The sequence below is a fragment of the Chiloscyllium punctatum genome, chromosome 15 (assembly GCF_047496795.1).
Source record: "Chiloscyllium punctatum isolate Juve2018m chromosome 15, sChiPun1.3, whole genome shotgun sequence".
In the NCBI taxonomy this organism is placed as follows: domain Eukaryota; kingdom Metazoa; phylum Chordata; class Chondrichthyes; order Orectolobiformes; family Hemiscylliidae; genus Chiloscyllium; species Chiloscyllium punctatum.
This window is the reverse complement of record NC_092753.1, coordinates 92,628,714-92,652,402: the sequence shown is the minus strand read 5'-3', so window position 1 is coordinate 92,652,402 and position 23,689 is coordinate 92,628,714. Positions and strand designations below refer to the sequence as shown.

Below are 23,689 nucleotides of genomic sequence, written 5' to 3'. Positions count from 1 at the left end.
AGTGACACCCACATACATGAACAGGATAAGAAGAGAATAATTCTACACTGTGTCAACCTGAATTAGTGTACGCTGGCCATTCGGGATGGCATTGCTGAGCTTTGGCCAAGGGTCACACAAAGTTCAATCTGAAATCATTGAGTAGTGAATAAGGTATTACCCCAACCTTCACCATCTCCAACCATAGCAATCAACTTCCTCCTGAGCTCAGAGGACACATTTCTAACCTGCTTCAGTGGGTAAGATCAGCTCAATTCGCACAAGGAGAAAGTGAGGACTGCAGATGCTGGAGAGCAGAGCTGAAAATGTGTTGCTGGAAAAGCGCAGCAGGTCAGGCAGCATCCAAGGAGCAGGAGAATCGCGTTTCGGGCATGAGCCCTTCTTCAGGAAGTTTCCTGAAGAAGGGCTCATGCCCGAAACGTCGATTCTCCTGCTCCTTGGATGCTGCCTGACCTGCTGCGCTTTTCCAGCAACACATTTTCAGCTCAATTCGCACAAGCCAGGAAGTGAAAATGGGACCTCCCTGTATATCTCAGAACTGTCACAGTACAGTAGGTGGCTATTCAGCCCATCATGCCTGCACCGGTTCTGTTACCTCGTGTCAATCTCCTGCCGTTCCCCCATATTCTTGTGTAGAAGTACTGTCCAAAAAAGATCTAATGAACTCAACTGATCCTGCCTCCATAACATTTCACACCATAGCTACTCGCTAAGTGAAAAGGATTTTTCTCATGCCACCCTTGATTTGTTTGCACATCACTTTAAATCTATCCACTTTTGTCCTTGTTTCTTTTACAATCAGAAATGGCTTTTCCTATTTACTCTGTTCAACCCTCTCATTAGTGAACTAGATGGAGTTTTTTTCCATGGATCCAGTTATTTCATGATAACTATTACAGATGTTACCTTTTTGTTCCAGCTTGAACTAATGAACCAAAGTTGAATTAATGAACTGTCTCTGGATAATGAGTTAATCCATCTGGATTATTAATTAAGTCGCATGACCATTATGTAGCTGTACCATTATTACAAATCACTTAACTTTATTTGGCTGAGGATGGTTATTATCTATTTGTAGCCCAGCCCCAATTACCCTTGAGAACAATTAAGAGACAACCATGTCACGTGACTCTGGAGTCCTAGACAGACCAAGCAGGACGACCAGGCAATGGTTTCCTTCCCTAAAGGACATTTGTGAGCCAGATGTATTTTTAAAGCAATCAATGATTGTTTCATGGCTACTATTACCAAGACTAGTTAATACCACTGGTTCCTAGACAACTACCTATCACTTTCAGATGCAAATTAACAGCCTACCCAGCGTCAGCTGACTTTTGCAAAAGAAACGAGGTAAAAATAATGACTGGAGATGCTGGAAACCAGATTCTGGATTAGTGGTGCTGGAAGAGCACAGCAGTTCAGGCAGCATCCAAGTAGCTTCGATGCTGCCTGAACTGCTGTGCTCTTCCAGCACCACTAATCCAGAACCTTGCAAAAGAAAGTTCTAAACTCCATCACCCTCTCGTGTCGAAATTATCATGAATGTGCTGTTACAATATTATATATTCTGTGAAGAAAGCTAGTTTGCCTTTAAAATAGGACACAGGCATCTTACAAAATGGCTCCTAAAAGTCACAAAACTACTCTTAATGATTTGGCTACTATTAAGCCCAAACGAATTATCTCAAGAACAACTCACAAGAGACATTTTAAAGTGGACATTTCAAAGTGTGAACAGAAACTCCTTGATAAGAGTTTCCCTTGTGGTGTGAATAGCTCTTCCTGGCTTATCAAACCTTGACAAAAATAACCATCAAAGTGAATGGCTGAGATAGTTAAAAAGTGAACTTAGCCTCACTAAAAGACAAATCCATACCTGACTTTGAAGTATAATTTGACCGTTTGAGACACTTTAAGTATTGGAATGGAGTTAAGTCTGGCTGTGAGCAACCATTTTGAGCAGAGACCATAAGAGAAACATCAGAATGTAGTGATTGTTTCTTAACACAAGAAGGTATGCTGCACTAAGCTGCATCGAGAGCCACAATCTGTGATGCCATTCAAGTGAATCAATTGAGCCTTCACTCACTCCCAGGACCATCTCTGCTCTGTCCACCTTTGGGAGCAGCCTCCAACTATTGGCTACAGAAATAATTGCAGTGGCTGGATTCTGACTTCAAGGTTGCAAGCCCTTCACTTTGGAAAGAAGGCCTTCAAGCAAGTAAGAGCACTGCAATAAAAGTAAAGACCAACCTTTTCTCACAGGGCTGTGGGACAAAGCAGGTGAGGAGGTGTGGGGATCAGTGGGGAAACGGGATATACAACTGGACCGTGCTTTCTAAGTTTTTTCTTTTTGCTATTTTGGCAAATGGTTATCTCCTGTGCTGTAAGATTCAATTCATTGAGCAGTCCTGAAAGAACTGACCCAGGAAAAAACTAAGCATTTCAGGTTAAATAAGTGAGAGAAGCAATAATTTGAAGATTAGGTTGACACACCAGACGTGCGGGAAAGTGCCTTTCATTTAGTGTTAAACTGTGGAACTCCATCCAATCAAACAATGTACAGCTTTCTCAGCTGAACGCTATAGCCACTGCTTTCCTGCATTGAAAGTCAGTGCCTTCGAGATGTAAATCTCTATTTTCTTTTTAAAAAACCTCCCTTCTGGCAGAAAGAAATGTTAACAGAAACCTCGCGTGACATAGAATTTTTTTGGCTGTGCCTCTGTGCAAAAAACCCTTGCCATTTTTTCATCAGTGACAAATTCTTTACCTTGTGTCATGCTACAAGGTCACCTGGAATGATGAGCTGTCATTAACTGGAGAAGTAAACAGAAAACTCCACGAATCTTAGGAAAATCTGCTTATTTTGACTCTGTCCTCTGAAGAATTTGATTTTTATTGCACAAAGCAGGGGCCAGAGTGAACTGTGCATGTTGGCAACCATGACTCACAAAACATGGACACTTGCTGGAAGTATTGACAGTCAGAAACATGGGAGACACCATACAAGTTAATGCAGCGACTGTGTTTTCAGTCTCAATCATACCCTATTTTGGTTACGACAATGGTAATCTCTGTGCGGGTCCTTTGCATGGGCTATGAGCAGCAAGCCATCTCAGTTTTCCAATATGTAGTAATAAAAGCTTCATTTTACAGATGGGAACTGAATGTCCATGTTGATTTGCACTGCGTGGATATCAAAGTAAGTTATTACCATATTGGTATTCTCACACTAAAAAGGAAGATGCTCAAACAGAAATATATTAGCTCCATTAAGTATCTTAAAACTTTATGGCGACTAGTGGTGGGGATTAGTTTCAGGAGGATGAAAATGTCAAGGAGCAAATGAAAGATATTTAAAATCTAAACAAATGTTCCTGGTATTACCCATCTCAAAGCTTGTACACCTCAAATTGCTTAAAACCTACAATTTATCCACAGTCATTTCCCTCTTCATTGCAGTCCACTGAAAACAGAAAGAGTTGCACAAGGGAGAAAGTTGCATTCTCCAGAACAGATAAAACGTCATGATACACCAACTGGGAAACAACAGCTTGAACTTTTTTTCTGCTGTATATATAATATAATATATGTATAGAGAGAGAGAGCAATATAAAGATTGTTCCTAACTTTTACTTCACAATATCATTTACATGTTACACTTTTCCATTTTCTGAACGGCAAAAGGGAAAAAAAATTAAGACAGAAATTGTTTTTTCAAAAATCCTTCCAGAAAAATGAGGACAAATTTCGATTTCTTGTATTACTGATAATGCAACTTATGAAAGTTTCCAAAGCCATTCTAATGCCTCAGCCTCACAAATATGTATTTCTCTTCCCTACAAATATTGGTTGCAAGGGTGTCTGTAGTTAGGACGTCTCTTTGACTGAGTTCTTCCCATTATGCTTTGCTGCTGTCTTCTTTCGGTTGGATGACGTCATTGGGCACTGCCTCCTCTATGTTTTCTGGACTCAACACTTCCTTTGCATTGCCTTCCTTTAATGGTAGCTTTCTGCAAATGATTGAACAAACTGTGAGGAAATAATCACATTACATGTGAAATTATATTGAGTCATTAATCTCTAGTGTTGACCAGTTCATGCTTCTACAGGGACGAAACTTACATTCAAGACATACCTCTTTGTATCCAAAGTACTTCATAGCAAAAAATTATATTAAATACCATCACCGATCTGTTGTCAAGAGGTTTATGAAATCATGAGGGGCATGGTTAGCATAAATAGATAAAGTACTTTCCTGGGGTGGGGGAGCCCAGAACCAGAGGTCATAGGTTTAGAATGAGAGGTAAAAGATATAAAAGGGACCTAAGAGGCAACTTTTTTCATGCAGAGGGTGGTGAGTGTATGGAATGAGTTGCCAGAGGAAATGGTGGAGGCTAGAACATAGAACTTAGAACAATACAGTGCAGAACAGGCCCTTCGGCCCTCGATGTTGCGCCGACCTGTGAACTATTCTCAGCTCGTCCCTCTACACTATCCCATCATCATTGATGTGCTTGTCTAAGGATTGTTTAAATCTCCCTAATGTGGCTGAGTTGACTATATTAGCAGGTAGGGCATTCCACGTCCTTACCAATCTCTGCATAAAGAACCTGCCTCTGACATCTTTCTTAAATCTATCGGTCCTCAATTTGTAGTTACGCCCCCTCGTACAAGCTGACGTATCATCCTAGGAAAAAGTCTTTCTCTGTCTACCCTATCTAATCCTCTGATCATCTTGTATGTCTCTATCAAATCCTCTCTTAGCCTTCTTCTTTCAAATGAGAACACACCCAAGTCTCTGAGCCTTTCCTCATAAGACCTTCCCTCCAGACCAGGCAACATCCTGGTAAATCTCCTCTGCATCTTTTCCAATGCTTCTGCATCCTTTCTGAAATATGGGGACTAGAATTGTACACAATATTCCAAGTGTGGCTGCACTAACGTTTTGTATAGTTGCAGCATGATATTGTGGCTCCGGAACTCAATCCCTCTACAAATGAAACCTAACATATCGTATGCCTTATTAACAGCACTATCAACCTGGGTGGCAAATTTCAGGGATCTATGTACATGGACTCCAAGATCCCTCTGCACCTCCACACTACCAAGAATCTTTCCATTGACCCAGTATTATGCCTTCCTGTTATTCTTCCCAAAGTGAATCACCTCACATTTAGCTGCATTGAACTCCATTTGCCACCTCTCAGTCCAGTTCTGCAGTTTATCCAAGTCCCCCTGCAACCTGTAGCATGCTTCCAAACTGTCCACTTCTCCACCGACTTTAGTGTTGTCGTCTGCACATTTATTGATCTATCCACCTATACCTGCATCAAAATCATTTATAAAAAGGACAAACAGCAGTGGTCCCAAAACAGATCCTTGTGGTACACCATTAGTACCGGACTCCAGGCTGAATATTTTCCATCAATCACCACTCTCTGCCTTCTTTCAGAAAGCCACTTTCTAATCCAAACTGCTAAATCGCCCTCAATTCTATGTGTCTGCATTTTCTCCAACAGCCTACCATGTGGAACCTTATCAAAGGCTTTACTGAAGTCCATGTATACCATGTCAACTGCCCTACCCTCATCTACATGCTTGGTCACCTTCTCAAAAAACTCAATGAAGTTTGTGAGACACGACCTGCCCTTGACAAAACCATGTTGACTATCTGAAATCAAATTGTTGCTTGCTAGATGATTATAAATCTTGTCTCTTATAATCCTTTCCAAAACCTTGCCTACAACAGAAGTAAGGTTCCCTGGTCGATAATTACCTGTGTCATCTCTACTGCTCTTCTTGAACAAGGGCACAACATTTGCAATCCTCCAGTCCATTGATACTAAACCTGTAGACAATAACGACTCAAATATCAAAGCCAAAGTCTCTGCTATCTCCTCCCTAGCTTCCCAGAGAATCTTCGGATAAATCCCATCCGGCCCAGGGCACTTGTCTACTTTCACTCCTTCTAGAATTGATAACATCTGTTTGTAACTAACCTCGATCCTTTCTAGTCTAATATCTCGTATTTCATTCTTCTCCTCTACAATATTCTCCTTTTCCTGCGTGAAAACCAATGAGAAATGTTCCTTTAGCACCTCTCTGATCTCCACAGGGTCCACACTCAACTTCGCACTTCTGTCTTTGACAGGCCTTATTCCTTCCCTAATCATCCTTTTATTCCTCACATACCTATAGAAAGCTTTAGGGTTCTCCTTTATTCTATTTGCTAAAGTCTGCTCGTGTCCTCTCTTTGCTCTTCTTAACTCTCTCTTTAAATCCTTCCTAGCTGATCTGTAATTCTCCATCGCCTCATCTGAACCATCTTGCCTCATCAACACATAAGCCTCCTCCTTCTTTGTAACAAGAGATGCAATTTCTGTTGTAAACCACGGTTCCCTTACCTTATCACTTCCTCCCTGCCTGACAGGGACATACCCATCAAGGACACACAATATCTGTTCCTTAAACCAGCTTCACATTTCCATTGTCTGCATCCCCTGTATTTTGCTACCCCATTCTATGCATCAAAATTCTTGCCTAATCACATTATAATTGCCCTTGCCCCATCGATAACTCTTGACCTGTGGCCTGTACCTATCCTTTTCTGTCACTAAACTAAATGTAACTGAATTATGGTCACTCTCTCCAAAGTGCTCACCTACAACTAAATCAAACACCTGGCCTGGTTCATTACCAAGAACCAGATCCAGTGTGGCCTCCCCTTTTGTTGGCCCTTCGACATTCTGTGTCAGGAAACCGTCCTGTACACATTGGACAAAAACTGATCCATCAGACGTACTAGAGTTATAACATTTTAAGCCAATGTTGGGGAAGTTAAAGTACCACATAATGACCACCCTGTTCCTTTCACTTCTACCTAGAATAATTTTGCTAATCCTCTCTTCCATCTCCCTAGAACTCTGCGAAGGCCTATAAAAAACTCCAAGCAGCGGAGTCTCCTCTCCTGTTTCTAACCTCAGCCCACATTACCTCTGTAGATGAGTCCTCATCAAAAGTCCTCTCAGCCACCATTGTACTATTCTTGACTAACAAGGCCACTCAAGCACAATTGCAACATCTAAAAGGCATCTGGATGGGAAAATTAATAGGAAGAGTTTGGAGGGATCTGGGCCAAGTGCTGGCAAATGGGACTAGAGTAGATTGGGATATCTGGTTGACATAGACGAGTTGGAACAAAGGGTCTGTTTCTGTGCTGTACATCTCTATGACTCTAAAGATGGGCTAGGTGGAATGAGTGTGATATATGGGAAAGGGGAAAATGTCCACCACCAAAGCTGTTGGAACTCCCCCTTAAAAAATCTCCAGAACCCCAAGGGACCTGAGCCCTTCCTTGGCACCGGGAAGCCCATTGCCAAGGCTCCTAACTCAGCTGAGGAAACAGACTTTCAGGGTCCCCCTCACTCAAGTGGAGCTCCCAACCACCAGGACTGCTGGCTTGATCAAGTCTGCTGATCTCTATTGTCAGCAGCTCCATTAGGAGCACTGTGAATCCCCAGAAAAGGGATTTCATGGGGATTGTGGCAAGGGGATTGCTGGTGAGGGGTCTAGAATGGGGGAGGTGGAGATTGGTCATGGGAAGGGTCTGAGGGATGGCTGTTAGTGGGACGCTTCCTTCCTGACAAACATTACTCCACATGGTCTCTCTGCATGGTGAGCATAAGAGATAGGATGATATTCTAAGTGGCCATTGATTAATGGGCGTGAAGTTGGCAAATTTTCCCACCTTGATATTAATCCGTAATGTCTTTCTCATTCAAGCATCCTTCAACTCCCTGCTGTATCTTGGTAGGAAGGTAATAGGCAGTATTCCTAGTCTGGAAAGATGGATCTACTCCAAAGGATCTTTCCAAAGGATCTCCAAAGGATGAATCTACTCCATGTGCCATATCCAAAAATGATTTACATTCAGGAATTGAAGGTTCAGCATCGAAATCTGATGATCATACCAAATAAGCTTTGCCTAGTTGCAAGACTGGTTTCATGACTAAATGTGCTGAGATTCCTAAGTTATTGATTTTCCATATACTGTATACTCAGCCGTAGGACCCTCACTATTGAGACCCTGGAGATCACAGATTGATAAGAATCAAATGTTAAAGACTCAGTGTACACATAAGGTTACTGCTCGTGTTCCAGAGTTTAAGCCAACCCAAGAATCAAGTTGACTCATTTAGTTGCATATTTATCTCTGAGTCAGAAAGCTATGGTCTTACTGAAGCACATAATTAAAGCTATTACTGGAAAGTGTAAGCCCAATATTGTTGGAGGTGTCTTTTTTGGGATACTGTGACTGTTGAAATGGAAGTAAAAAGCATTCTTGAGCTCTTTGAAGAGGAGTGTAGAGATTTCTTCACTTCATTTTTGACATTTTCCTCAGCCACGCCTCAAATGTTCTGAATCAGTGGGCTGTGGGCTCTGCCTACTCCAGAGATAATGTTGCTGTCAGAAATGTCTTAAAGATAAACATACAAACTGGGAGCAGGAGTAGACCACTCAGCCCCTCAAGCATGTTCCGCACTTCAATAAGTTCATGGCTAATATGATTACTCCACATTTTTGGCTACCCATGATAATCTTTCATCTCCTTGCTTATCAACAATCTAACCCTGCCTTAAAAATATTCAAAGTCTCTGCTTGCTGTGTTTCCCACATCACTGTAGGGACTACACTTTAGAAGGACTTCATTGTCTGTAAGGCCGTTTGGTATGACCTGATATCATGAAGGATGTCATATGAATGTAAGTTCTTTCTTTAATAACCTTTGATGTTGACATTGGGTTCAATCTGGAGATCTACATTCCCACTTCAAAACAGTAAAACAAATCAGATTACAGTATGCCGGCCAAAAGCACTGACAAATCCATAAGGATGTCAAATCTCAGGTAAGTTGGACAGCACAGTGAACCCATAATTGCACTTTATTTACTGTCATTTTCCATCTCTCCCCATCCTTTTATCTCCCTTTGTCTTGTGCTCTGGGAACCCTCATAAACTTTTCCACTTAGTCCTCATCTGCCTCAGCCAACAGAATAAAACACACAATTTTCCAGCCAAATTCAGTTCTGAAGAAGAGTCATATTGGACTCAGAACATGAATTCTCTTTCCCTCTCCACAGATGCTGCCAGATCTGCTGAGCTTCTCCAGCAACTTCTGTTTTTATTTAACTTGAATGGCATGCTTGGTACCTCTACCTGTGCAATAGAGGTGGAAAAATGGCATTGGTTAATCTGCCAGTTCTGGCAGATCTGATAAGAGGACCTGACTTGTGAAATTTTGGCCAGAATCATGCTCCTATTTCATACTGGCATATTGTCTGTCAAGGATATCAGAGAAGTAGCTAGGGATTTTACCATTTTGTTTTTCTTATTCCTGCCAATCTCAATCACTTCTTGAGATTTCAGCCATCAAGGCCACCAACTTTGAAATGGCACGTGCCCATTGTCACCAGGACATGTGCGTGAAATGTAACAGGGACAATGAGAAGGATGTAAAACTGGATCTCCACTTGCCAGTAGCAACTGTGGTTCAAAAGTAAGTTGTGGATCATGAAGTTCTTTGGGATGCGTTGAGGGCCAGAGTTAATATTTGATTTCCGGCATCGCTTCTACCTTCCAATCCAATTAACAGAACACAAACTGCTCCATCATTTGGCAATTTGACTGGCAGTTGGCAATCTCGACCAGAGGGAAGGAATCTGAATGACCAGTAATGTGATGTTTGTCATCCATAACCCACATTTATAGCAGGTGACTGTCAGTGGGAGCATCAGACAGGAAGCAAACAGATGTATTTGGAATGTTGTTTGCATGAACCAGATGTTGGCAATTGTCCCAGTCCAGCCACTTCACACAGTCACGCCAATCCTTTTAATTATTTTATATTTTGGCCACTTTTCTCTGCACATTGGTGCCAGTCAGACACAAGACAGATGGCAAACATTGGCAGCCAGGCTTCTACACACATTCAGCCGGGAGAGATGGGTTAGAACTGAACAGAGGCTTTCCAAATTCTTATTCTATATCCTTTATTCGCAAACTTGCACTCCTTCCTCTCTTAACCCCAAAGTCTCTGAAGGAGACATTGTCCTGATTGTTCATTTGCCCTCCAATTTTTAGATTATGAACATAACAAGTTTTGAAATGTGTGATCTTTGTGGGTAAACCGTTAATTAAGCAGAAGTTCAGGTTATGGGCCCAGCTAATATTAACTTTACCAGGCAGCAGGAAAGATGATGAGACAGCAGTGGACACCAAGAATTTCTCTAGCACCAGTAGGGAAGTGAGAGGCTCCAGGAAGGATTATCCTTCTCAGGATCACAAATGGCCCAAGAAGAATCAGTAAGAATCTGCTTAATACACTGCAGAACAGGATGATCTAGATTGCAAAGGCTCACCAGATATCAAGGTTCCTGTAGATAAGTCCTAGACATGGCGGTATTATGCATCTCTGACAGTCAGTGCTCAGTATTTCAGACCTGTCTCGCTGTGTGTGGAGTAACTAATGCCCAGTGTCAAAGCATGACGATTAACAATACACAACATTAATGTGTCAGATCATCAATACCCAGTGTAATTGCATTTCAGGTCAAAACTACTGTGTGTTAAATCATCAATGCCCAATATCATTGTGTGTCAGGTCATTCTTTTCCCAGTGACATTGTGTGTTGGGGCATCAAAGTGCCAAATTGAAGAAACACTGTGTCAGACAATTAATGTCCATTTTTATCATTGTTCAGTCTTAGAGCATCAGGGTTCTCAGTGTTGACCACCATATGTTGCATCATCTTATATTCTCATGCTGCTCCCAATGTTAAACCAATGAAGGAAGAGGCACTTACTCAGGCTCTGTGAGTGGTGTGGTTTCATTTGGTTCATTCGCTGAGCTCCCATCATGGTTTGTGATTGGTTCATCTTCTGTCCTCATCTCCACTATGGGCTCTTTTGAACCATCCTTCCTAAAAAAGCAAAATTACAATTAGCCAGTGCCTGACCTTTAAGGAGTGGCATCTTTTGTGCAAAGAACTTATATTTTTCAATTTGAAATGGTATAAATCTTATCAAAGTGCACCTTGTTGTGACTGTTGGTGTTATTTTCATAAAGATGCATCAGCATTTAGTATTAAAGATTGGAAAAAAACATTGGGGCTCTTTTCTAATAATACAACAACTGAAGTGTGACTTCTTGGAAATCTGTAAGATTTTGTCCTGACTTGATCAGGTAGATGTAGAGGTGATGTTGATGGTAATAGTGGAGACCAAACTAGGAGCTGAAAGCATAAATTGGTTACTTATAAATCCAATAAAGCATTCAGGAGAAACCTCTTTATCCAGAGAATGAGAGTGTTGGGGAAGCTATTATTTCATGAGCAGATTGGGTGAGTAGCGTAGATGAACTTCAGAGAGAACTAGATAAATGCAAGAAAGAAATGGAAAGATATGCTGGTAGGGTTTCATGAGGAAGGACAGTATGGTGTCGGTGTATAGCATAAATACTGGAATAAATCATTTGTCTGAATTTCCTATTTTTATTGTGTCCACTTTATATAATTCTGTACAAGGAAGAAAGCTTTGCCAAATACTTTCTTTCATATAGATACTGCATGCTTAACAAATACAACACATGAAAAAATCAGGATATTTGTATTCCTCAAACGTCAAAAACTCAGATTACATGTGACAATCAACATACTTTGGAGAATTTTATTGTTAGGAAGTGGAGTCTCTGAAAGCTTAGTTGACTCTATTGTCAAAATCTATGTTGTTTTTTTTATGGACATATTTACTCAGTTTTATTTATCTTTCCTTCTGTGGAACTTAGACTGACCAGATTGAGACAAATGGTCCATGTTCTCATTTTAAACATCCAGTACTACACTCAAATGATTTCAAGAAAGCTGAAACCTGGTTAAATACGAAGCAGCTATCATTCTCTTCTTCACATCAATGAGCTTTTACCTAATACTCAGAGGTGTGACCCTTATGGCTGCAACATGATTCTTGTCATAGAGTCATAGAGACATACATCATGGAAACAGACCCTTCAGTCCAAATCATCCATGCCGACCAGATCTCCCAACCCACTCTAGTCCCACCTGCCAGCACCCAACACATATCCCTCCAAACCCTTCCTATTCATATACCTTTAATACATGCCTTCAAGTATTGTAATTGTACTAGCCTCCACCACTTCCTCTGACAGCTCATTCCATACACGTACCACCCTCTGTGCGAAAAGGTTGCCCCTTGAGTCTGTTTTATATTTCCCCTCCCACTCTTAACCTATGACCTCTAGTTCTAGACTCCTCCACCCCAGGGAAAAGATCTTCTCTATTTATGCTAGCCATGTCCTTCATGATTTTATAAAGCTCTATAAGGTCACCCCTCAGTCTCCGACGCACCAGGGAAAACCGCCCTAGCCTAATCAACCTCTCCCTATAGCTCAAATCCTCCAACCTTGGCAACATTCTTATCAATCTTTTCTGAACCCTTTCAAGTTTCACAACATCCTTCCAATAGGAAGGAGACCAGAATTGCACACAATATTCCAAAAGTGGCCTAACCAACGTCCTGTACAGTCACAACATGACCTCCTAACTCCTATACTCAATACTCTGACCAATAAAGGAAAGCATCTCAAATGCCTTCTTCACTATCCTATCTACCTGTGAATCTACTTTCAAGCAGCTATGAACCTGCACTCCAAGGTCTCTTTGTTCAGCAACACTCCCTAGGACCTTACCATTAAGTGTATAAGTCCTGCTAAGATTTGCTTTTCCAAAATGCAACATCTTGCATTTATCTGAATTAAACTCCATCTGCCACTTCTCAGCCCATTGGCCCATCTGATCAAGATCCCATTGTAATCTGATGTAACCTTCTTCGTTGTCCACTATACCTCCAATTTTGGTGTCAACTACAAACTTACTAACTATACCTCTTAAGCTCACATCCAACTCATTTATATAAATGAAGAAAGGTAGTGGACCCAACACTGATCCTTGTGGCACTCCACTGGTCACAGGCCTCCAGTCTAAAAAAACAACCCTTCACCACCACCCTCTGTCTTCTACCTTTGAGCCAGTTCTGTATCCAAATGGCTAGTTCTACCTGTATTCCGTGAGATCTAATCTTGCCAACCAGCCTCCCATGGGGAACCCTGTCGAACGCCTTACTGAAGTCCATATAGATCACATCTACTGCTCTGTCCTCATCAATCCTCTTTGTTACTTCTTCAAAAAACTCAATTAAGTTTGTGAGATGATTTCCCACGTACAAAGCCATATTGACTATCCCTAATCAGTCCTTGCCTTTCCAGACACATGTACATCCTGACCCTCAGGATTCCCTTCGACAACATATGTCAACAGACATCATCCAGAGATCTATGTGGGGTTAAAGCAAGATTAATGGGGTTTAGAATACATTATATTGAGCTCTGCTAATTGCTCAGCAATGATTTGGTAGAATGTGGAGTTCACAACTGAGATGAAGTGGCAGTGACTGACCTTAATATCAAGGCCACATTGACTGAATGTGACATGGAGGAGCTCAAGCAAAAGTAGAATCTATGGATATCAGGGAAATCTCTCCATTGATTGGAGTTATATACAATGTAAGATAGTTGTGGTTGTTGAACATCAGTTATCTCAACCCCAGATCATCTCATCAGGGGTTTGTCAGGATAGTGTCCTCAACTCAACCATCTTCAACTCCTTCACTGATGACTTTCCCTCTGTCATAAGGTCAGAAGTGAGATGTTCGCTATGAGATGTAGTGTACGCTTTAATACCCACTGATGATTGTTCAATTTTCAGCACTATGAACGTCAGCACTCCTTGGATACAGAAAACGTCCACGTGCAAATGCAGCAAGTCTTGGATAATATTCAGGCATGGACAAAAGAGTGGTAAGTATTATTCACGCTACACACCAGGCAATCATCATCATCAACAGAGACCGAGGCAATCTACAAACTCCCTTTGAAATTCAATAGGATTACCATCATTGATATATCCCCATCATAGGGGTTACCATTGACCAGAAATTGAACTGGACTTGCCTTATAAATACAGTAACTACAAGAGCAGGTCACAGGCTGGGTATGCAGCAGTGAGCAGCTCACCTGAATTTCCACAGTCTGTCCATCATCAACAAGATACAAGTCAAGAGTGTGATGAAATATTCCCCACGTACCTGGATGGCTGCAGCTCCAAGAACACTCAAATGCTTAACACCATCTGGGCCAAAGCAGCCCACCTTACTGGCACCACATTCACAAACACCTACTTCCTCTACCACCGACACTCAGTAGTAGCAGTCTGTATTTTCTACAGAAGCACAGCAGAAACTCACTAAACATTCTTACACAGACCGTCCAAATGCATAACCACTGAAAGGACAATGGTAGTAGATACATGGGGAACTCCAGGCCCTTCAAATTCCTCTCCAAGTCACTTACTGCTCTGATTTGGAAATATATCACCATTCTTTCACTGTTGCTGGGTCAATATCCTGGAATTCCCTCACAAAGGGCATTATGGGTCAACCTACTACACATGGACTGCAGCTCTTTACTATCTTCTCAAGGGCAACTAGGAGCAGGCAATAAATGCTGGCCAAACAGCAACAGCCACATCATAAGAGTGAATAAAAAAATATACTGAGGAGGAGTGAATGCCCCTGAGGATGCACATCAATGCTCTGTCACACTTAATAGCAGGAAAAGTGGGCACATGGTGACAGAAAGAATTACAAGAGAGGGTTTGGAGATACTGATTTGCTCATCCTCACAGCCCTTGAAGAGGTTTTCCCACAAATAAATGGGGCTGCACCCCATTGGCCCAGACAAGGATGGAGGGGCCTTGTCTGTAACAGAGACAGAGGGTTCGCGTGAGGATTAGGGGAGAGCTTGCAACCCTATTGGTGACACATTCTTTACTTGAGATAGGAAGGACTCAAATGGCTTGAGGATTTAAGAAATTGTGCATGCTGGAATTTAGTGAAATGCAAACGCTTGGGGAATGTCTAAGTGTTTTTTGAGTTTCTCCTACTGTGAAATGCTGTGTGCTCGCAATCACCATGAATTTGAAATATGACCATAAATTTCCTCCTGCATAGGTAAACCTTTGCACGTTTCAACTACAAGCCTCAAGGGTCTCACTCCAATCTCTTCTATGAAAGCTTCAGAAGATGCAGTGGTACAGTACACAATGACCACCATGGGCCCTACAGGTGAAGTGAATTGTCTAGTTCCTCTAGACCCTGATGAAGGTTCATGTTGTATTATTATTTGGAACACCGATTCCAAAGAGGTTGTGTGCTATAATGAGTAAGCATAAAATTTACCTGTACAGTATATGCCTGCAGGCAGCCATTATTGAATTAGTTTCATTTACGTAGCTTCTCAACAGAGATGGCAGCATTACAGAATACTCAGGTACTGCAATCTGTTACACTCCCACCCCACTAAATAAAAAATACATTAAAATCTACATAACTTTCTAGAATACAATGAGACTGAACCAACAATATCAGAAAAATTTAATAGGTCAAATTGTCTATTTATCCACACTGTTATCACAACCAAAACATTTATGACTGATAATTTCAGAGGTAATTTTGATAACGTCTTTTCCCCTTATTTCATTTGACTTACCTGGTTTGTTATTCTTTCTGCCTAAGTTTCTCCTTCCACATGTCCTTTCAACATGTGCACTTATGTCACATCTGGACTTTAACTTTGACTGCCTGCTGCATTTAATGGATGGAACTTTGACATTGATTCTTTTGTCTCAATCAAAAACTTGGATGAACTGCGCTACACCAGTGGATGTTGTGATATTGGCAATCTTTCAGTTTCATTCTGACTCTCATTTGGAGGCTAATAATTAAAATTGGGACTAAAAGAGGTTTCTCAATGTCTTCCTTTATCATATTTTATTGTTTGATTAGATAATCCAAATGACATTGACAGTGTCTCACTCCAGCTATTCCAAATTATGCAGCTCGATTCTTCACATAACTTCAATCACACATACCCAGTTATCAGTTTGATATTGTTTTCGCTGAATTCTCTAAGTATAATGTCTGGTATATCATGATGGTCCTTACATTGCCTTGTTTGTTTTCTCTTTCTTTGTTATTGGCATCAGATTTTAACAAATTAATCCTTATTCTAGGAGTGTTTTTGGACACTCACCCATAAGGTGAACACTTGTTGCAAACTTTCTTCAGTAAGATAACCCAATGGTCCCTAGTTTGGGATGAATAGAAGCACGAAACTTGCTGCCTAGCTTGTCACCAAGAAAATACTCCTGTAAACACCTCTTTTCAAGCTGTGTATTTCATTCTACAGTGATGTAAACTGCGGTCCATGATTTGAAACCAGCACCTCTGGTGACACATGCATTGCGCTCCAAACTGATTTCTCAAACCTGCAACAGCTTGGATCCTTGTGGTGTTGGGTTGAGACTTAACCTTTTCTAGTTGCTATAACTCTTGATCAAAACAAGGCACAGTTGCCCTACTAAATAAATAGATCAACATGTACTTGTTCCAATGGGTTTCTTGAGTTTAACCAAGGAATGAGCAGAACAATGTTCCATCATTTCCATGAATTTAAGAACAGGAGTAGGCCATTCATCCCCTCAACTCTCTTACATGATTCAATGCGATCATGGCTAATCTGTGGTCTAACCCCACAAATCTGCCTTTGGTGTATATTCCTTAATAACTTTGCTGAACAAAAGTAAAATCTGTCTCAGATTTAAAATTAGTAACTGATCTAGAATCAACTGCTGTTTGTGTCAGAGAGTTCCAAACCTCTACCACCCTTTATCTTTATCTACCCGGTTAGTATTTTGATGGCAACGATCAGAGCACTCCATAACTTTCTAAATTCTAGATCATACTTCACAACTTTTCAACAATGCTTCAATATTTTTGTCCATGCTTGCATGGCAAGATTAGCTTCCTAATACTGATTTTGTATGGACTATCTCTGAGACGTCTTGATTATATTCCTCCAACCAATCTCCTTCTAAATGTTAGTTTATTTCTATGTGTGATATATTCCTGCAATTTTGCATATTGCACTCTTAATGCTAACCATTCATGACATAATTGAGCACTTTACTGAGCATCACATCTTTGTGAATTTCTTCACTGGTGTTATTGACCAGGGCAGACCTCCTCAATATATTTTAAGAATGTAGTCTAGACCCTAACTTTTTCTTATTTGAAAGGCAGATGTGAAGTGAGTGTTCCAGGTCTGATACAGCTGGTCAAACCATTCAGCTTTAAGCAAAACACAATTTATTTAAACAGTTATGAAAATCTGGATGTGCTTTAAGAAAGTTAAAAGCAGCAGCACTACTGGACAAAGCACCAAGTGTTCTCAATAAGACAGCGATGTAATACTTGCTCAAACAACTCAATTAGCTCGTTGTCTGGAAAGAAAAACAAATTTGAATTCAGCCAATCAGTTTAAATTATACCCCAAAAATATCAAGCTCCAATCCAGTTTGAATTGAGTGCATTGACAATCTTAAAAGCCAATGACAAACTGATGCCTTTGGGGTATAAGACTGGGGGAGATTGAACAGTTGAGAGGAGAACTGCCCAGTCCAGCATGTAAACTGACTGCCTGAAAATAGCTCTCATAAAAGTACCTTTTCAATCAGAAACCTGTGATGCAGAAATTCCTAAGAAGAAGAAAAGATAACACAGGAAGATCCAAATAGAAGAACGTAAGCTGCCTGGTTTTGGGATAAGAAGCATTATAGAAGGGAACATAGAAGATAGGTTAGAAGAAGAAATTGGAAGTAGTGGTTAGTTAACTATTCACTGGAAAATGCTGCCTGCACACCCCCCTCAAACTGTTACGACATGTGATAAACCCTCCTGCTTAATTTAAAACCAACAACACAGAAAGGATCAATCCCATGCAGTAATCTGTAAATATGAGTGCCCAAGGACTATTTAAAGTAAAAATTGAAACTTTATTTCTTAAAGTATAACAGAGAATAAGTAACTAACAACTACTTACAACTCCTTCCTCTAACCTATCTTTTACCTTCCCTTCTATAATACTAGTCCAATAACACTCCTAGCTGAAAATGTGTTGCTGGAAAAGCACAGCAGGTGAGGCAGCATCCAAGGAGCAGGAGAATCGACGTTTCGGGCAGGAGCCCTTCTTCAGGAATGAGCCCTTCATTCCTGAAGACGGGCTCATGCCCGAAACGTCGATTCTCCTGCTCCTTGGATGCTGCTTCACCTGCTGTGCTTTTCCAGCAACACATTTTCAGCTCTGATCTCCAGCATCTGCAGTCCTCACTTTCCCCAATAACACTCCTAATTAAGATTTACAAAACAATATTTCTTATCTCAGAACCAGGCAGCTTTCGTTCTTCTATTCGAATCTTCCTGTATCTTTTTTTCTTCTTCTTAGGAATTTCTGTGTTACAGGTTACTTATCGAAAAGGTACATTTTAAGAGAGCTATTTTCAAACAGTCTGGTTACTTGCTGGGCTTGGCAGTTCTCCTCTCAACTGTTCAATTTTCCCAGGTCTTATATCCCCAAAGCATCAGATTGTCAATATACTCATTACAAACTTCATTGGAAATTGGTATTTTTTCAGGGTATAATTGAAACTGATAGGCTGAATTTGAATTTGTTTTGTTTCCAGGCAATGAACTAATTGGGTTGTTTGAGCAAGTGTTACATTGTTGTCTTATTGAGAACAATTTGTGCTACGTCTGGTAGTTCTGCTGCTTTTAACTCTCTTAAAGTACGCCCACATCTTCATAAGAAAATAGTACAGATAAAACATGAAAAAAAAGCAAAATTTTGAATAACTTAACAATTGGAAAGCTTAACTTAATACTTGTTAAAGTAACTTGACCAATTAACTGTTCCAATATAATAACATCCCATAAACACACCCCTTGGCAAAAACGTAATTTCAAACACAGATTCTTCCAGTCCAGGAGGGAACAACAACAAGAGAGAATTCCGTGAAAGTCAGTTAAGAATCATTTACTGAAGCTTGCAACCCTTCTGGTACACAAAACATCTTGTGACTGCGACAGCTAAAACAAGCTAGAAATCCTGAATTGGGAGAACTGGCCATTCCCCTTCCTTTGTTAAATGGTTTTAACAAAAACTTAAAGGTCTCTTACACTACTAATTCAGGTTGTCCCCCTAACCTGAATGCCATGAGGTGTCTAAGTAAATGCAGGAGACTATCAAATTGAAAGAGGATGCATACAAAGTATCCAAGATCAGCGAGGAACTAGAAGATTAGGAAAGCTTTAAAGGTTAACAGAAAGCCACAAAAAGACTGATAAAGAAAAGTAAGATAGAATATGAGAAAAAAAGAGAAAGAAACTAGTGCAGAATATAAAGACAGGTAGCAAAAGTTTCTATAAATATATAAAACAAGAAAAGAGTGGCTAAAGTAAATATTGGTCCTTTAGAGAATGAGAAGGGGCATTTAGTCATGGGATATGATGACATGGCTGAGGTATTGAATAGGTATTTTGTGTCAGTCTTCACAGTGGAAGACACTAATAACATGCCAGAAATTGACAATGAGACAAAGGTAGGTGACAACCTGGAAGCAATCATTATCATGGAAGAGGTAGTCATGGAGTCATTGAGATGTACAGTATGGAAACAGACCCTTCGGTCCAACCTGTCTATGCCGACCAGATATCCCAACCTATATCTAGTCCCACCTGACAGCGCCCAGCCTTATCCCTCCAAACCCTTCCTATTCATATACCCATCCAAATGCCTATTAAATGTTGCAATTGTACCAGCCTCCACCACATCCTCTGGCAGCTCATTCCGTACATGTACCACCCTCTGCGTGAAAAAGTTGCCCCTTAGGTCTCTTTTATATCTTTCCCCTCTCACCCTAACCTATACCTTCTAGTTCTGGACTCCCCACCCCGGGAAAAGACTTTGTCTATTTATCCTATCCATGCCCCTCATAATTTTGTAAACCTCTATAAGGTCACCCCTCAGCCTCCGACACTCCAGAGAAAGCAGCCCCAGCCTATTCAGCCTCTCCCCGTAGCTCAGATCCTCCATCCCTGGCAACATCCTTGTAAATCTTTTCTGAACCCTTTCAAGTTTCACAACATCTTTCCGATAGGAAGGAGACCAGAATTGCATGCAATATTCCAACAGTGACCTAACCAATGTCCTGTACAGCTGCAACATGACCTCCCAACTCCTGTACTCAATATTCTGACCAATAAAGGAAAGCATACCAAACGCCTTCTTCACTATCCTATCTACCTGCAACTCCAGTTTCAAGGAGCTTTGAACCTGCACTCCAAGGTCTCTTTGTGTAGGGCAAGCTAATCGAGTTAAGGGTAGATAAGTCTCCTAGCCCTAGTGGAATGCATCCCAGGGTACTAAAAGAGATGGCGAGAGAAATTGCAACTGCACTTGTGGTAATTTTCCAAAATTCATTGGGCTTCAGGGCAGTTCCAGCAGATTGGAAAACAGCAAATGTGATGCCACTATTTTAAAAGGGTGGTAGACAAAAGTTGGGGAATTATAGACCTGTGAGCTTAACCTCTGTAGTGAGGATGTTGCTTGAGTCCATTATCAAGGAAGAAATAACAAGGCATCTAGATAAACTTGTCGCATTGGGCAGACAGAGCATGGGTTCATGAAGGGCAGGTCATGCTTAACTAATCTTTTGGAATGCTATGAAGACATATGAACACAGTGGACAACAGGGAACCAGTAAATATGGTGTACCTATATTTCCAAAAGGTCTTTGACAGAGGTTGCTGCATAAGATAAAGATGCAAGGCATTATGGGCAATGTATTAGCATGGATAGAGGATTGATTGACGAACAAGAAGCAACTCTGTTTGGCAAACAGTAACTAGTGGTGTGTCTCAGGGATCAGTGTTGGACCAAAGTTATTCACAATTTACGTAGATGATTTAGAGTTGGGGACCATGTGTAGTGTGTCAAAGTTTGCAGATGACACTAAGATGAGTGTCAGAGTGATGTGTGCAGAGGACTTTGAGACTTTGCAGAGGAACGTAGATAATTTAAGTGAGTGGACAAAGGTCTGGCAGATGGAATACAATGTAAATAAATGAGAAATCATCCATTTTGGTAGGAGGAGCATTGATAAATGACTATTACTTGAAAGGTAAAAGTTTGCAGTATGCTGCGATGCGGAGAGACCTGTGTGTCCTTGTGCATGAATCACAGAAGGTTGGTCTGCAGGTGCAACAGGTATTTAGGAAGGAAAATGGAATTTCTCCTTCATTGCTGAAGGGTTTGAGGTTAAAAGCAGGGAGGTTATGTTGCAGCTGTACAATGTAATGGGTGGCCACACCTGGGGTTCTGCGTGTGGTTTTGGTATCCTTACGTGAGAAAGGAAGGGGTGCAAAGGAGGTTCACTAGGTTGATTCCCGAATTATACAGTCATAGAATCATAGAGATGTACAGCATGGAAACAGACCCTTTGGTCCTACCTATCCATGCCGACCAGATATCCCAACCCAATTGAGTCCCACCTGCCATCACCCGGCCCATATCCCTCCAAACCCTTCCTGTTCATATACCCATCCAAATACCTCTTAAATGTTGCAATTGTACTAGCCTCCACCATATCCTCTGGCAGCTCATTCCGTACATGTACCACCCTCTGTGTGAAAAAGTTGCCCCTTAGGTCTCTTTTATATCTTTCCCCTCTCATCCTAAACCTATGCCCTCTAGTTCTGGACTCCCCGGTCCCAGGGAAAAGACTTTGTCTATTTATCCTATCCATGCCCCTCATAATTTTGTAAACGTCTATTAGGTCACCCCTCAGCCTCTGACGCTCCAGAGAAAACAGCCCCAGCCTGTTCAGCCTCTCCCTATTGCTCAAATCCTCCAATCCTGGCAACACCCTTGTAATTCTTTTCTGAACCCTTTCAAGTTTCACAACATCTTTCCGATAGGAAGGAGACCAGAATTGCACGCAATATTCCAACAGTGGCCTAACCAATATCCTGTACAGCCGCAACATGACCTCCCAACTCCTGTACTCAATACTCTGACCAATAAAGGAAGGCATACCAAGCGCCTTCTTCACTATCCTATCTACCTGCGACTCCACTTTCAAGGAGCTATGAATCTGCACTCCAAGGTCTCTTTATTCAGCAACACTCCCTAGGACCTTACCATTAAGTGTATACGTCCTGCTAAGATTTACTTTCCCAAAATGCAGCAGCTCGCATTTATCTGAATCAAACTCCATCTGCCACTTCTTAGCCCATTGGCCCATCTGGTCCAGATCCTGTTGTAATCTGAGGTAACCCTCTTCGCTGTCCACTACACCTCCAATTTTGGTGTCAACTGCAAACTTACTAACTGTACCTCTTATGCTCGCATCCAAATCATTTATGTAAATGACAAAAAGTAGAGGACCCAGCGCCAATCCTTGCGGCATTCCACTGGTCACAGGCCTTCCTTCTGAAAAACAACCCTCCACCACCACCCTCTCCCTTCTCCCTTTGAGTCAGTTCTGTATCCAAATGGCTAGTTCTCCCTTTATTCCATGAGATCTAACCTTGCTAATCAGTCTCCCATGGGGAACCTTGTTGAATGCCTTACTGAAGTCCATATAGATCGCATATACTGCTTTGCCCTCATCAATCTTCTTTGTTACATCTTCAAAAAACTCAATCAATATTGTGAGACATGATTTCCCATGCACAAAGCCATGTTCACTGTTCCTAATCAGTCCTTGCCTTTCCAAATACATGTACATCCTGTCCCTTAGGATTCCCTCCAACAACTTGCCCACCACTGATGTCAGGTTCACCGGTCTATAGTTCCCTGGCTTGTCTTTACCACCCTTCTTAAACAGTGGCTGAGTAGACTGGGAATATATTCACTGGAATTTAGAAGAATGAGGGGGGGGGGGGGGGAATCTTACAGACACTTATAAAATTCTAAAGGGAATAGATAAGATAGACCTAGAGAGGATGTTTCCACTGTCAGGTGAAACTAAGACAAGAGGGAGCAGATTTAGGACTGAATTGAGAAAGAACTTCTTCACTCAGAGGGTTGTGAATCTGTAGAATTCCCTGCCCAGTGAAGTCATTGATGACACTGCAGTAAACGTTTTTAAAACTAAGATAACTATTTTAATGAATAGTAAAGGAATTAAGTGTTATGGTGAGTGGGTGGGTAAGTGAAGCTGAGGCCATGAAAAGATCAAACATGATCTTACTGACTGCGGAACAGGTTTGAAGGGCCTGATGGCCTACTCCTGCTCTTAGTTCTTCTGTTCACTGCTTTCTCAAATGGAATAGAAAACGATAGCAACACTGAATTGCTCTCTCAAATCCCCTACCCATTAGGAGATGCATGAGATTGAATTTATAACATTTCATTCCTTTCTGCATTAGGGTCACAGAGTCCAGGATTCTCAGTGTTCAATGGTATTTGCCATCTGTAAATGGACATCTTGCTGCTTGATAGTTGATGTAGATGCACCACGCAGACAATCGGAATGCACTCTCCTCAGAGAATCTCCGACTTCCAAAGCAATCCTGGTAAACAATCCATTCGCTCTCTAGTTGACTTGAACTACAGTTGTCTGATCGTAAACACAGGTCCGTGAGCAGATCATCAGAG

General features: G+C 41.2%; 1 protein-coding gene across 1 annotated transcript in view; it reads right to left on the bottom strand.

Annotated features, from left to right (window-relative positions):
- Positions 1–471: 471 nt before the first annotated feature.
- The window catches only part of LOC140486503 (neural cell adhesion molecule 2-like), a 1,585,952-nt gene continuing 1,562,734 nt past the window's right edge, over positions 472–23,689 (bottom strand). Inside the window, exons 17-18 of the mRNA XM_072585744.1 lie at positions 10,866–10,982; positions 472–4,013 (exon numbers count right to left, since the gene is read on the bottom strand). Of these exons, the coding sequence (XP_072441845.1) occupies positions 3,902–4,013; positions 10,866–10,982 (229 nt within the window). The 3' untranslated portion in view covers positions 472–3,901. The remainder of the gene's footprint in view (positions 4,014–10,865; positions 10,983–23,689) is intronic.